Here is a 17,171-nt window from a genome sequence, read left to right as displayed (position 1 = left end):
TACTTAAGTAGAGAAAAACACAGTACAGATATTTTCTTCAGGATGTACTTCACCCAGTCTAGCTTGATCCTACATTCGCATGCGTTAACTACTACACCAAGGCTCGGGATAAATAAAAACATAAAGTATAAAACTTCAGTTCTATTCCATCATTAATCTTTGAGCTACAGATTCTCATCAGGATGTAATTGTTGGACAGATCAGGCTATATCTAGCTTGATCCTACATTCGCATGCGTTAACTACTACACCAAGGCTCGGGATAAATAAAAACATAAAGTATAAAACTTCAGTTCTATTCCATCATTAATCTTTGAGCTACAGATTCTCATCAGGATGTAATTGTTGGACAGATCAGGCTATATCACCAGTCATTGTGGCGGACTCTCAGAGAACGAACGTGGTTGGCACAATGTTGTTGTTTACTGTTGTTATTTTGTGTTTGGCAAATCATGTAAGTAAATAATATGTATATTTTGAAAATATGAACTTGATATTTTGAAATAATTAGATAGTTCAGAGGTAGTTCTTGCATTTTGAGCGGCTATTCACATAAGTATATATCATAAATTAAAATTTACGAGGTCCGAAAATTATTTAGTAAATAATGAATTGTATCACTGTTTCAGTGACAAAACAAAATCAAATCTAATTATTGTAGAGATATGTTATTGAACTTGAGGCATAGTTAATATTAATCTGTATTAAAAAAAATTAAGAATAGCAAGGTTATCGAAGTAGGTACGATTTTTTATCATGTAAATAATGTAGAGTCAAAATATGAACGAAACTGTATTTTATCTTTAAAATAAAATGATAGAGTTCGTTTCCCTTAAATTTAATCATAATCGGATCAGTAGTTTCTGATTTACCATCAAGATGCATCTTTACATAATATTATACCTATATTTGTTATTTGTACCTCTATATATGAAATACTATACCTGTTATAGATAGGAATGAGCAATCAACGAATTTTAAATCCATACTAATATTATAAATGCGAAAGTAACTCTGTCTGTCTGTCTGTTACTCAATCACGCCTAAACTACTGAACCAATTTGCATGAAATTTGGTATGGAGATATTTTGATACCCGAGAAAGGACATAGGCTACCTTTTATTGCGAAATATGTACCTACCACGGGCGAAGCAGGGGCGGACCTCTAGTACTATAATAATATGTATTTATGTACATGACATTTCATTAATAAAACCTAAATTTAAAAAAAAATACTTATCTACTGTTAAGTGCATTATCTTTAAAATATTTAACTAATAGAAAGGTTTTCATGGTTATTTTTCGCGGGATAAAAAGAAAAAACTATTTAGAACTACTACGAACTATTTACTACTACTTACTTGCTAATATGTAAATGATTCCATTACAAAGATTACAAACATATCCGTGTTAAAAACTAATTATTTGAGAACAATGGTGTGTCTCACAATAATTAAGTGCGCGTTAGATTGTAGTGGAATAACCATTATATTTTGTGGAAGATTTCCTTAAGTTAATAAAGAAAAAAAACAATTAAGTATATAATATACTTCTAACACAAGACCGAACTAAAATATTTATCAATTTACAAGGCTTCTTACAAAGCACTTCTAAAAACGAAAGTACCTAGCAGTTTTACGGCAACACAATGAAAAGTAATTCCTAAACATTGATTTAAATGTAAACTGTTAAGTCTAAACCTAGGTAACTACTTTGTTATCAGTATAGCTATCAGATAAATGAACTAATTTTTTTTAATTAACTACCTATTTGCTCTTTTAAAATTTTTTAACTATTCATATTAGAATTTAATTTTAATGAATATGAGCTGATATTTTTTTATGCTCAACTATCAGGCACACACCGGTTTAGTGATCTTTTTTAAATTATAGCCAATAAATATGTCTGAATGTCATACTATTTCTATCCATTTAGTTACTAGGCTGCGATCGCGATTAGATGCGCGTTCGTCATTACTACCATAGTAATTATTCTGTGCTTATACATTTTATTACATATTATGTAGTAGTATTATATTATACGTGACATTTTTATTTTATCATATTTTATTCATAATTTATAGTGGTGAGATTTAGCAAAGAATCCTCATTTTTAATTTAAATTATATCATTAAGTTTCATCCTTTAGCCAAGTTAAAAGAATTGCTCATTAAATTTATTACACATGCCTTTGAATAATTACAACATAGGTATATTAACAGACAGTCGCGGTTCATATCACATTTTATAATAACAATACAATAATAGCGCAAAAGGTCAAACTTGTCACACCTCAATTCCAGATGCCAACCTCAGTATTTGTTAATTTAGTTGCGAAATTTTCGTGAGCAGTTTGTAGATGTGTAGTTTGTAACAAGGTTTGATTGTTACTAGCTGATACACAACTACGGGCAAATAATTTGGTTATTTGAAAACTTTATGGGTTTGATTTACGCGGGGAATTCCGTCCTTTTCAATACTTATACATGGTAGGGCACAGCTTGTAAATTAATGGAAAAAATGCAAAACATGCTAGCTCTATATTTGAATGGAGAGAGACTATTTCATCATTTGGTATTATGTAAAATGAGAACAATTAGCACAATTCGATATCAAACTCAAACATGTATTTATTCAATTAGACATCTTCTACTTAAAGCATTTTTGAATCGTCATAACATAGCTTTGTCATTTACTAAGAAACTCTGTATATAGTTGCTCTTTTAAAATCATGTCAAAATTACGATGGATGGAGAAATAAAACAAATTTTCACATTTGTTTTGAATTTATAATACAATTTTGTGTAATTGTAATACAATTTAGTAATTGTAATACAATTTTGTATTTGTTACAGATTGCCGGTCACACTGCAGGCAAAGCTCCCGTGTTGAATCTCAACGATGGATGGATAATGCCTACTTTTGGTCTTGGCACGTGGCTCGGTCTAGATCAAAAGGTAAGTAAAATTAAAACTAATCAATAATAATTAATCATACGATGTAATTAATCGTACATATTGTAAAATTAATTAAAGATATTATTTCTCAGTTACCTGATTGACTTACTAGGCTCTTTATTCAACCGTTTTATTAGATTTTCTTAGACGATACGCCGTGTTTTTATCTACCTAATGGCTGGATGCTTGCTGGATATCATTCAGGTTGTTTAATCAAGAGCCTAGGATATTAATGAAATGACTTTTTTAACCAATTGGCTGCGACACATATCCATACATCAAAATTCTTCCAAAGCAAACTATTAACGATGTTTGTTTGTTAATACATGTTATTGACATTTCAGGGTGGTTTTGTTCAAGTGGAAGATAATTCAGTGGAGAAAGCGGTGGAGGAAGCGATAGACGCCGGCTACAGACACATCGATACAGCTGCCTTGTATGATACTGAACCTCAGGTAATTGCATTCATGAATTTGTTTTTTTAGCATTCAAGGTATAAAAAAATGAATCCTGTTTCCCTTGGTCACGGCACGCGGCATCACGGTAATGGATTTCGTTAATTTTTATTTTGATGTGTTTATTATTATCAGAAGGATCTTTGAAAAAAACCGGCCAAGTGCGAGTCGGGCTCGCGCACAAAGGGTTCCGTAGCAGCAAATATAATAAATTACAGTTAAATCAACCTATCTCAAAAACTATAAGAGATACTTTGATCAAACCAAAAATCGTTGAAAGAGTTAATTAGCATGCATCACCTCTATTTTTTTTAGAATTTTATACCCCGTAGTTATAAAAATAGAGGGGGGGGGACATACTTTTTACGACTTTGAGAGCTGATATCTCAAAAACCGTTCACTTTAAGAAAAATGTTTTTTAGAAAACTTTATATCATTTTAAAAGACCTTTCCATTGATACCCCACACGGGTATGTACATCGAAAAAAAAAATTTCATCCCTCAGTTACATGTATGGGGGGCCCCACCCCCAATTCTTTTTTTTACTATTTAGTGTCATATTTTTGTAGCGGTTCATACAACACATATTCCCATCAAATTTCATCACTGTAGTACTTATAGTTTCCGAGTAAATCGGCTGTGACAGACGGACAGACGGACAGACGGACAGACGGACATGACGAAACTATAAGGGTTCCGTTTTTGCCATTTTGGCTACGGAACCCTAAAAAACTCATGAAATTTGCGCCAAAAATTAAGAAAATGCGAAAATAACGCAAAATCCTGTCTTTCGTCATCGGAAATCAGGTCAGCTAGTGCTAAACATAAAGGAGAATGGCAAACTCCCATAGGAATCTGGGCCTGATGATTTATGGGTGATTAAATAGATAAAAATATACAGACTCTATGAATATAATAATTATAGATCTTTTCTATGGGATAGCAGGATATTGATTAAGATCAATTTTGAATGTAACGTTACTAAGGCCCTTCTGCCATTAGGTACGATATTTCTAGAATACGATACTCGCGTAGAATACTACTTAGATATTTGCTGGCTACCAGATGCTCGCATATTATGCGACTGAAAAATGACTAAATTCATCATTATTGTGCCTCGTTTTTATGGACCGACGTTATAATAATAATAATTCATTTATTTATTGCAACAACAGTTACGTCGTTATGTCGAGCAATCAGCAATTCCAGTGACGAAGAAGCTCTTGCAGTTTTTCTTTTTTATAGAAATAGAAGACGCCAACGTAAGAGTAAGAACTAAGAAGTACTGGATTCATCCATATATTGAAAGAAACATAAATTGTAGAGTTTTTGTAGCCGAACGAGAACTACAACATGATGATTAGATATTTTTATCTTTCTAACGAAGAGATACGCGCGAGAGTCGAGACCCGATGCAAAAGCGACCGACACGGTGAGTAGTGCTATACTAGTCGCAGACGTGTAGGATACCAGTAGCGTAGTGTGCGAGCCTACATAAAAATGTATGTGAGATACTCCGCGGCGACTAGTCTCCGAGACTTGCATGATACTTGAATCGCCTATGCGTATCGTAATGGGAGAAGGGCCTAAAACTTCACTCAAATGTCAAACAACAAACATAAACAAATCACTCATCACTGACACAATTATGATTAATAATTTGACATTTTATTAATGGCCAGCTACCTAAATAAAAATATTATAATTATTATTGATTAAGTAAAACATGTTTTTATTTTATAGAATGATCTAAATAAATTAAGATATGTGTTAAAAATAAGTTAAGTTTTGCTTCTGATTTATAAAGCATTTGAATTCAATAAAATTAAAAATAAAATATAGTCATTCATTCGTATTAATCGATATATTCGACTTTTTTACTCCTGACAACACTGACAATCTCTGCTTGATAAGACCGGTAGTCATAGAAATCTAAATAACAATGCCGGTAGTGAACACATTATCTTTTTTTTTCAAAGATTTGTTTTCCCATAGAATCAGAAGTAAATATTTTACCAAGAATTACTAAAAATAACATAATGAATTTTAAATATATTATGATTTCTGTAACAGTTAGGCCCAGTTTCGCCATTCTCCTTTAACAATTTCGATCACGAGGCAAGATTCGAATCCGCTAAACAACGATTTGCATGAATTGAGTCACTTTTTGTCCCTTTTGGTGAATTGTAAAAAGTTTGGAAGCACAGAATAAAAAAAAGTTAACTCTGCTTATATTCTAATAATGAATTGCCTATTCGTAGGTAGTTATGTTTTTTTTACTTAAAATATTTTATATGCGCGTCGACATAATAACCTTAATTATTTATTGGTTGAGTAATAAATAGCGGAAGTTAAAAATTTAACGCACTTTATTCGTGGCTTACGAATTAAAATTTTCATGTTTAGGATGAGTAATGTGACCAAATTATACGTTTTTGGCAAACATATTGTTATTTATACAATTTTTATCACATTAGATTTAAGGACGTATTTACAAATTGACGCGCATCAATTTTAGGTATTGAGTCTTACTACTACACGTGCACGGCTCACACACACATCGAAATGCGCGAAGCGGCGAAATTATGAGTAAACTGACACGACTTGATAATTGAGCTTATTTTTATTGCTATGTTTTTTTTAACTTTACTTTGATTTGTAAAGTTTGTAACGTTGAATGGTCACAAAAGTAGATACCATTTATCTAATTTCATTGGACAGTGATTGTTTGGTAAACAAGTACTTGCCAAAGTGTACTTCGAAGACTGGTACTGGAACTCATAGACGAGTGGAGCTAGGTGTGCCGAGTTTGGGCTCGTTTTGTTAAAAAAATTATACTGCGTCCGTATAACAGGTATACCTGTTATCTATGGACGCAGTATAATTTTTTTTTAATTGTACCGATTTCGTACAAAATCGATATCCCAGGATCCTTAGGATCACAAAACAGGAAACTGTTACCAAAATTTAAAAAAGTCAACGCCATTTTGATTTTTTTTGTTATTGTACCGATTTCGTTCCAAATCGATATCGCCTATTTCGACTATTACTATATATCGACTATTTCGCCGCAAAATGCACCGAAAAACTGCTCATTTTAGTCAGATTCGTAAACGCGTCCTTAACGTTTATTATATTTTTGGATACATTACCGGTTGCTAATTTATATATAGTTATATAATATGTATTGACATAAAATATTTTTGAGTGACTTAAATGCTCATCATATAATTTTTTATTTGTTTTAAAAACGTTTTGGAAAAGTTCCATCAAATCGCGTCCACCTGTTTTGGAGACTAGATAAATTATCAGCCAGTATCAACTTTTAATAATTTAAAGTTTAAGTAATACCGCCGTAATTAACTTTTATTATTAATAAATAAATTAACTTTAGGTAGAGTATCTTTCAGTTAAACTGAGCGAAATGTATTAACTACTTATTTTTTAAATTTAAATTATTATTTTTCAGGTTGGACGCGCTATTCAGAAGAAAATAGACGAAGGAGTAATTTTGAGGGGAGATATTTTTGTTACTACAAAGGTGAGCTTTTTGATTTGTTTCCTTTAAAAATTAATACATTCGAAATTAATGGCTGAGTTCAAAAGCTACTAGGAAATGTTAGGTAATAAATTTGGTGCTTCATCGAGAAGGGATTTTTAATACTTAAATATATTTACGAGGCTTACAATTAGTAATAATTAATACGACGGTTTATTTAAAAAAAATGTGTGCGTGTACTAAGTAGGGTACACACGTAAGAAGTGAAACTTCTTTATTTTTCAAAAAATAATTGACTACCTATATGCAACTTTACAGAAATACGTCGAATCACGCGTGGTAGAGATAAGAAAAAGATGGCGCGTAACGGAAAAATGTCACGCGTAACGAAAAAATGTTACACTAAATTTTTTTTCCAACCCTGATAAAGAAGTTTCACTTCAATAATTTATTATAAAATATTATATAAACTAAGTATATCATATTTCAGCTTTGGAACGACCAGCATGCCAAAGAGAAGGTGCCAGAAGCTCTCAAAGCTTCACTTAAGAAGCTGAACATGGACTTTGTAGATTTGTACCTTATCCATTTCCCTGTTGGAACTTACGTAAGTATACTAATTGCTTCCCGTGACTTTGGTCGCGTGGTAGTTATACCACATATAGTTAAAACACTAGCTTTCCACCCGCGGCTTTGCCCGCGCAGTCAAAGAAACCCCCGCATAGTTCCCGTTCCCGTGGGATTTCCGGGATAAAACCTATCCTATGTCCCGGGGTAAAAAGTAGCCTATGTCCTTTCTCAGGGATCAAAATATCTCTATACCAAATTTCATGCAAATTGGTTCAGTAGTTAAGGCGTGATTGAGTAACAGACAGACAGACAAAGTTACTTTCGAATTTATAATAATAAGTATAGATAATATTCTAAAGATATACATATTATTATAAGGTATCCTGTATATTTTTATAGATATCTCCTATATGTTTACTAGGTTTTTTAATATGAATAAGATGACTGCTCTACTATTTACATAGAGTTGTAATAAAAACTCTATTTTATTCGAAAACCATATAACACTATCACAATAATATTTTAATCGATTCTTATGATTGCAGTAAGTTTCATTGATAGAAATTCTTAATTGTAGTTCACTGCATACCTAGCATATAACAAAATCGATTTCCGCCGACTATGTATCTGTTTGCTTGGGTCTTTAAAATTACGCGACAGATATACATGTGTTTTAAATAAATAGAATGAATAATTTTAATAAATAGAATGATTCAAGGGGATGGTTTTAGCACAGATATTATATTAATATAGTTAGGTATATTTTAGTAAATAATTAATTTGGTTTTACATAAAGCTAATCATCTGTGAACAGATTTTATATGTTGCATTTTACGGTTCCACACCTAAATAAAATATTGATCTACTTGTAATATAAAAACTAAAATATCCTTATCCCAGGTGTGTATTTACTATAAATAAAATATCCTTCATCTATAGGCTAACAACACACCAGACAACACAGACTATCTAGACACGTGGCGTGCGTTGATCGACGCGCGCGCGCAGGGCCTCACGCACTCGATTGGTGTGTCCAACTTTAATGTCAAACAAATAGAAAGACTGATCAATGAGACCGGTGTTGTACCGTCTGTGCTGCAGATTGAGGTTGGTGGATTTATGTTTTAGGTCCTATATTAATTATATACAAGTCTACTTTCTTTATTTACAAATCTATTATATGTACCATCTTATTCTATTACTTTGTATACACGATAATTTGTTATTTATGGAAAAATAGTAAGTAGAAAAATGATGTAAAGTATCTAGAAAAATATCCCGATAGTGTTTTTGCAATGTTATTTCCCAAAATTTGTTTCTAAATTATCTAATGCTTATTATGTATTGAAGTAGTTAGGTAGGTAATTTTCTATCCTACACATTTCATTAAGTTTGTGAGAATGGATGTTTGTTAATTTATCGCCAAAAGAGCTCAGTATTTTTGATTGATTATATTATTGTTTGTGATTTACATATCATCAGCTTGATTTATCCGAATGCAACGCTTAAGAAGAAATTTCTAATTACTTAAATAATATTATAAATTCCAGCTGCACCTCAACCTCCAACAACCGGAGCTCCTCGCATACTGCAAACAACACGGTATTACCGTCATGGGCTACACTCCCTTCGGGGCCCTGTTCCCGAGCAAGGCGCGGCCCGGCGCCCCCCCGCCACGAGTCGACGATCCGGCCCTGGTCGATATAGCCAAGAAGCATAATAAGACAGTGCCGCAAGTTGTGTTGAGATATTTGGTAAGTTAAAAAAAATAGATCAAGAGAAGAAGAAACCGCGTTTTTGATCTCGACTATATCTGTGATTCTAGTTCAACAATTCATTTTTTTTCTATAATATGTGATAATAGATATTCACTAAGAGAAACACATGCAAAATCTATAATAAATTCACCATAGACAGGTAGGGTACAGAATGAACATTTGGGCACACGCGATAGAGTTTGAAAGCAATTGAAACAATTACAGAGTTTAATGTAATATTACAAGTAAATAATAAATAAATGTGTTGGTAAATAACCAATCCTGTCGCTTTATTTACGTCGCCTCGTCAACACATAACAGAATTGGTTCTTTACAAACACAACCCTCGCAACGCATATTCGCACATCTCTTGTGGAAAAGCATCGTACTAATCAAAATAATTTCTATTTCAGTTCGAACTAGGCGCTGTACCAATCCCAAAGTCCGTGAATCCAAAGAGAATCGAAGAAAACATAAACATATTCGACTTCAGGCTAACAAAACATGAAAAAGAAGTGTTAAAAACTTTCGACAGTAACTACAGATTGACAGTCATACCACAGTGGGCGAATGACCCTAACTATCCGTTTTAAGTATTTTATGTACCTATTAAATTATATTGTGTGAATGTTTGTGTTTTATTTGGAACCACATGCGAATATATTTTGAACTAACAAAGGAAACAAACACTTACTACTGGCTTTCAATATGTAGTTCATCTTGATAATTTGTTTGTTTCTGATTTATTTAACACTAGCTTACCGCCCACGGCTTCCCCCATTTTGTCTACAACCTAATAAATTATATACTCAAACCTTCCTCTTGAATCGCTCTATCTATAAAAAAAACCGCATCAAAATCCGTTGCGTAGTTTTAAAGATTTAAGCATACAAAGGGAAATAGGGACAGAGAAAGCGACTTTGTTTTATACTATGTAGTGATTGTACATAATGTAGATGTAGAGCAAACATAGAGAGTTGAGAAAATTCAAGTACAAATTCAAATCATTTACCTATTGCATACCAATACATTTTACATACATATTAGCCTGTGATATTAGCAACCCTAAGCAGGTATTGCAATACTTTGAAATAAACTAAATTGTTTTTCAATTATTTTTAGTAATTTTTAACTAAGACTTTTTTATTTCCATTGAAGAACAATTAATGTAAATGTAGTGAATAAAAAAAGCTTACAAAATATGGACTCTAATAAAGCAAATTCACGTGCGAAAAATATTTTATTCTAAACATGGTAATAATTGTAGAGTAGCCTATTCCCTAAATTTCTTCGCTTTACCACGTTTTAAACTAAGCATAAAAAATTATACTACTATACTGTTTTCCCCGGCTCCTCTTTTGGTACATATGCAATGTTTATAATTATTTTTTAACAAAAACTAACCCGCCTTATGTAAACCGGAAGCCTTATAGTTAGATAACTTTAAAAAAAAATCGTCAAAAACAATTCACCTGATCGAAAGTTTTGAGGTAACAAACCAAAAGAAAATGTAGAAAATCGTTTCGAAAACCAATTTTGAAAATCTTTAAAATGTAAAACGAATAAATACTTAAAAATAAATTGAAAACACACATATATATGTAAAATCGTTTACAAGATTCGTCACTAGATGTCTTTCTGTATCGCCACCACCTGTGGCCACCACTCTTTTATACTTAGCTATGTAATATTAATTCAAAATTATTTACATAAAATAAAAATAAATTTAGGGCATCACATCGACATAAGAATTAAAATAAATATCCCATGAAATAATCAAAATTGTTTTCTAGCCGAACGAATTTGGCTGGGTGAACTAGTTGACTTGTAGAGTCAATGTGGAGTCAATAGAGATAATCAATACTATGGGTAGAGTTGCTTGAAACAAGCTTGCAACTTCCACAATTTGGATTGCAATGTTTTGTTTAGTACGAACTAGATGGCGTTGATATCAAAATGTTAATGTTTTTAATTACCGATATAAAGGACAACAAGGATTTTTTGGCACTTGGCCAAATTTCAAACTAATTATACTTAACACTTTTCATACCTAATAACTAATAATTGTTAGTTGAAATTAATCTGAAATTCATGTTATCAGGTGCGTATTGAAATGAAACACAAATAGGGAATAAAATAGGTACAATCTTTATTTCCAAAAGGTACATCACATACTGTATATCATCAAAAAATTAAAATATATTTATATGTAGGTATAGTAGATTACGTTCATTGTACTTACATATTTAAAAAAATTACACAGAGATAAGCAGACAATTCGAAAGGTTACGGTTATTTTACAAGTATAAAGATTATAAGCCTGAATATAAATCAAAGCTATTTTGTATTGATTAAAATAAGTATATTTAATACAGATAATGGTCACATAAGAAATAACCAGGTAGAAAATGAATAGAGGAAACATTGCTAAGTGGCTCGGAACATCCTACGGTCCGCGCAGAAAACAATTTTAGATATTAGTGGGACGTTAAGGGACTTGACTAGCGCACCCGCACTCGCACCTGCACCTAACTTCCAAACCGCCATTATGTTTGAATCGAACTGTATCTAACTATTCACTAATCCGTGAAGTTAAACATAATCGCTTGTTCATCCTACATTGCCGCTTAAGTTACCAACTTCCAAAAACAAATGCAGTATCGAACAAGCAAGCTATAACGTTTGTTCAACACATAATTCCGATCACCAAATATAAGATCCACTTGACCAATATTATAATCGTCTAATTAGTAGCGACAATATGAAAATGTTTGATGTCCATTGCGCGTTTTGTATGGCTCTATTACACCAGCTGCCGGTACACACGCAGGCATGAAACCGCGCAAACAGAGAGACACCACGGGATAGTGGAACTAGAGTCGCCATGGGGCTCACTATACAGCCATTGTCTAGGGTCTGAAACAAAATTTGATTCTGAAAATCGATAATCTAGAAATTGTCCCAACAAAGTCAAAAATACATATTTAAATCGTAGATCCACAATGCCTAATTATATTAAAATCGGTAAGTCCATGGCCTTGCTTATTATCTGGAAGCATCACCCATGTATCACTAATTGTAATATTATAATACTTAGTACTAGCTTTCTGTCTGCGGGGACGAAGAAGTTTCAGAATAAGATGTTTCACCGCCAAAAAAGCTTCCTAAACATCTGCAGACCCAAAAATCACATCATAAAATCGCTCCGTTACGTCGTGAAAGACAGATAAACAAAAGGTAGTAACCAGTAGAGCCATCTCCAACCTAGCCATGCGCTTGCTAGCGTAATGTTTCCCCATAGTGGCCTGGAAGCGGCTGCGGCACGTGCGCTGCGTGTAGATGCCGCTCAGGTCGATCCAGCGCACGCCGCAGCCGCCTGTCCAGCGGCCGAATATCGCGCGGGGCTGCGTCTCGTTGTACTTGTAGCCTTTGCTGCAGACACACTTTACTGTTTGGTGGTTTTATAGCATTCAAATGCTTTTTTAAAGTAAATAACTGATGAGAAATTTTAAAGATTAGAAAATTCGGGATTCGTATCCGTTCCTTCGCCGCGGTGAATTCCGTCTCGTGACCGTTTTTTTCTAAATGTTCTTTAAAATTTCTAACACTCTTGACTAGTATAAAAAAGCATTAGCAGAAGAAATATAAAAGATCGCTAGGAGAGCGATTTAAGTGGTTACAAACAATCATTTTACCATTATTAAACAGGTCATTTTTAAAAGAATAGGGAGAAGTAATGGGTTGCTATAAAAATCGAAGCGATAGCTTAGAATAATCTATTTTTCCGTCTACAGCTAATAGTTATAATAATTGAAAGAAGCTATCAACATTTTAATAGAAAATAGCGTGTAAGTTGTGTCAGAGTTTACGCTCTTTAGTAAAAACAAAAACTCACATGTTCAAATATTTACAATACTTCCTGTACTTCGATATCTTGGCCCTTGCGGTGGGGTCGACGGGCACTAGGGGCAGAAAGTCCCCGGCGAACGCGTCCGCGCACGGGGCAGAGTGGGGCACGCCTTCCTCTTCCAGGCCGCATACGAAACACTATAATATTGCTTAGATAATCACCTCTTTTTTTGTAGAGATATTTTTAGTATTGTTCTCTATGTAGTTCAAATATTAATGGTTTTTAATCTCTTTACACTGTTGTTACAGTTACATGAACATGTAGACATGAATTACCTACTCTACAATTTAAGTGTTTATCTACTTAAGTTAGGTACAACGGCTTGTACAAAAAAACACTTGTGTGTTTGTATTTAACCAACTTATTTATATTCAATTAAGACACACTTAAACAGACAGATAACTATAATTCTAACTTTGTACACTTATCAAGGATCGGTGGCTTCGAATTTCGATCCCATAATTTAATGAACTTAATTATCTTATTAGTTAATGTGAGTTTTTTTTAACTTTATTTGTATTTTATTACTTATTTATTTTTATGCTTTATTATTATGCTTTATACTAGATCGATAAAACCTATCCTATGTAATTTCTAAGGTCTCAAGCTATATCCGTATCAAATTTCATCCAAATCGGTTCTGTGGTTGGCGCACGAAGACAGACAGAGTTACTTTTACATTTATAACAATAGCTAGGACTATATTATTACCTTAGCAATAACAGTGCCCGTTGCGTTAGCATCATACTCCGACGTGGTCACCTTCACGGGCGTGAACGTTTCGCACGTGGGTATCGACATCTGCATCAGAGACTCGTTCAGTTTCCTCGTCAGGTTCGTCTCGTAGTCCGCCGCGAGCACCGCGATGAGGTCGAGCAGCGCGGGCACGTCGAGCGGCCATCTTGCTGTTGCTATCGTTGATACAGTCGTCGTTGCGTTCGTTACTGTTGTCGCGTTCGTTGCTTCGGTCGCTGTTGATGATGGCGACGCACAGAAATAAGTATTTTTTTTTTGGGAATTAAAAAATTGTAAGTAGTATTAAATGAAATTCAGTAATTCTCTGTTAGAAGGCATAAGTAGGTAGAGTCGGCCAGACAGTGTTGAAATAAACTATGTTATATGTTGACTATATTCTTTAATTTGAACGCGCTAATCTCAGGAAGTACTGGTCCGATTTGAACAATTATTTCTGTGCCAGATAGTCCATTCATCGAGGAAGGCTATAGGCTATATTATATCATTTCGCTAAGACTAACAGGAGCGGAGAAATGCAGGTGAAACCGCGGTGTACAGGTTGTAAATATATGTATAAATAGCATGATAGCATGCTGTTCCCCGCGGTTTTAACGGCATTGCTTTGCTCATATATCAGTTTTAGCGTGATGCTTATTTCGTGTAGCTTATGTAACAACAAAATCCTGATCTCCATTTTTCGCAGTAAAAATACGCCTAACTCTCTTTTTAATTGAACAAACTTACTGCTAGCACTAGAAGATTTTGACTTTGCCCTCAACCATCCGACTGCGCTCGAGCGCGTGGGTTTGCTCGTATAGTCATAAACTATAGACTGAGGAGTTGGCATCTCAGCTTGATCTGTGTACTCCATGTCTTCGAAGAGAGGTAGCCTTGTGGGTCGGTATGTGTACTTCGTGGTTCCCTCGTCTATGGTAGCTAGTAGTTGGTTCACTGCATCTGAAAAGGTTAAAAGCATATTTTGTGCCTGGATTCGCAACCATAACAATTAATATAGTTTTATGGAAACAAATTTTCTTTACATTATAAAAGTATGTCGTTTTTGCAGAAAAATTGGGCAAACATAAACGTTTTATTGCAATTATGTCTTTCAGTTGAAATAGCCATAAGCTTCTAAGATTTTTCACCATAATTATAATCATGACAATATTTTACATATAAGTATTTCTTACGTCTTACCGCAATCATTTTCAACGAGAAAATTAATAAAATTAGTTAATTTAAAAATAAAAAATCTTACCCCTAACATCACGAATTTCGAGAGGGTTTTTCTGCGAGCTGAAAAGACTGGGGAACCGTCTGACCCTCGGAGGAGGCTCCTCTGGATCATCATCCAGGTAATCTGAAGAATGAAGGAAGAATATTTATTATTCTTCATGTTTGTAAAAGATGAGAAATTCCAGAGAGACTTTTACTCATTAGAGGGGAAGCTATGAATTTTGAAGAAGAATATAAATTTTAAAATTGGTTTCGTGGAAAAGCGGTTTATAAACTTTACATATAGTATACATTAATTCTTATTTCTTTATGCTATTTTAACAGTTACGATCGAAACTTATCTGTAAATTAGATTTGGATGAATTTTGATGTAAAATTTTATGTAATTTAGATGTAAGCGATGTATAATATGTAAATAACGGTGTATTTACATCAAACGAGCGAATACTCATTCTAACTCTACTACGTCAAATTATTTTAGTGTAAACGCGTAGAGCATTCTTTCGTTGTTCTTAGTGCGTTCGAAAAGATTCTATGTATTGTTGTAATACTGAACAACACTGAAAACGAGTTTTGTTTTACACTAAAGGATCACGAAATAATGCTCTTGCTCTAGCTCTATGTTCGTTTGATGTAAATACACCGTAACATAGCAAAATCTTATCAAATAGGTAGGTACATATTTGAGTAGGCTACGTTAACAGTACTTATAGCCCTGTATTTCACGTATTATGATTCCAATTTAATTCAAGAACATAATATTGTGTAGTACATAGTTCCTACTAAGTATTTACGCGATTACTAATCAATATCGAGATATTCTTATAATTTACGTTTCTTCTTTCTTACGTTTTCCTTCGTTATTTTTAGATCAAGGACCTTTGTATCGCTTATCAATGTTTATTTAATATTGAAAACATGTGATTTACTCTATTATTACTCAGATTTACCTTTATAATCTTCCTCATATTCCAAATCTTCATAATCATAAGCAAACGCCATGACAATAAACGAAAAACTTAATAATTTTAGGAGAATCATGGTCCTCCAAAAACAGGGAATTTCATCACATTATAATTTATTAAATAACTATAATTTGAATTTAAATAATATCATAAAAATAATAAATAACTTGTCATAACTGACATACCTAACTACGATGACTGTAATTTTCATTATTTTTATGAAGTTTCTAAATCCTCTATAGGTTCTTCGGCGTTTATGAAAAGGTTACTTACTTATAACTTATTAGAAACGATTTAGAATCAGTAATGTTTGAAAATGATATAATATTATGAATAAACTGTTATAATATTATTTAGGTATATGCTAGAAAATAGAATACCTATTATTGTAACTGTAAGAAAATGCATTTTTGAAGTTTTAAAGAGAATAAACTAAGTAAATGAAAATGCTATAATCTGAAATATCACTCGAAATATAATATCAAAATGTATGCTGAAATAGAAATAAAACTACCTACCGTCAATTTTTCAACATTATTATATATCTGGATATTTTTTTATGTAAACGAGGAAAACCGAAATAAATTTTAGTATTATGTAACAGTATAAGTAGCTTTCAGTGAACACAAAAGAGAAGCAGTTATGGGCATTATAATAAGTTGGAGAAGGGAAGCAATAGCTCTTAAAAGGTTCCAAACCTCGGTAAATAACAAGTCAGCTTTTGTTATATTTTCAGTTATTCCTTGCCCTTTATGTAACTATTATCTGTGCAAAGGAAATACTACCCTAAATCAAAGTAATAGAGCCTTAATTTCAATGCTATACGTTAAAATCCCTGGCGCCACCCAGACACGTCTACGCCAAGAAAAATCCATTATCCTCATGGAATATAAAAGTGATTTTTATTGCAATTTAGTAAAGTTCAAATTTGCCTGCAGATCAATCTATTAGGAAGAAGGATGTGTAAAATTAGGCTTTGTTTAACGGAGATAGGGTTGAAAATGCCTTGCGTATGTGTTATTTTGGTAAGAATGCAGGGTGACCATGCAATACAATAGATTAGAACAATTCCCAGATTTAAGACAAAAA

At 33.1% G+C, this 17,171-nt stretch overlaps 2 protein-coding genes across 2 annotated transcripts; one reads left to right on the top strand and one right to left on the bottom strand.

Moving 5' to 3' along the window:
• The first annotated feature begins 364 nt into the window (after positions 1-364).
• LOC123703916 (aldo-keto reductase AKR2E4-like) lies at positions 365-9,864 on the top strand. The gene is made up of 8 exons (XM_045652101.1): positions 365-453; positions 2,854-2,955; positions 3,300-3,410; positions 6,880-6,951; positions 7,400-7,516; positions 8,419-8,586; positions 9,030-9,233; positions 9,650-9,864. The coding sequence occupies exons 1-8, from the start codon at positions 412-414 to the stop codon at positions 9,827-9,829; spliced, it is 996 nt and encodes a 331-aa protein (XP_045508057.1). The 5' UTR covers positions 365-411; the 3' UTR covers positions 9,830-9,864.
• Positions 9,865-11,370: 1,506 nt separating this feature from the next.
• On the bottom strand, positions 11,371-16,216 carry LOC123704059. Its single transcript, XM_045652319.1, has 7 exons — positions 16,068-16,216; positions 15,140-15,241; positions 14,626-14,838; positions 13,858-14,117; positions 13,132-13,283; positions 12,482-12,668; positions 11,371-12,152 (listed from the first exon to the last, which is right to left on the bottom strand). The coding sequence occupies exons 1-7, from the start codon at positions 16,156-16,158 to the stop codon at positions 11,970-11,972; spliced, it is 1,188 nt and encodes a 395-aa protein (XP_045508275.1). The 5' UTR covers positions 16,159-16,216; the 3' UTR covers positions 11,371-11,969.
• Positions 16,217-17,171: the final 955 nt, after the last annotated feature.

Source organism: Colias croceus, chromosome 28 (genome assembly GCF_905220415.1).
Source record: "Colias croceus chromosome 28, ilColCroc2.1".
Lineage (NCBI taxonomy): Eukaryota > Metazoa > Arthropoda > Insecta > Lepidoptera > Pieridae > Colias > Colias croceus.
Note: the sequence above shows the minus strand (reverse complement) of the source record. Positions and strands in the feature narration are given on the sequence as shown.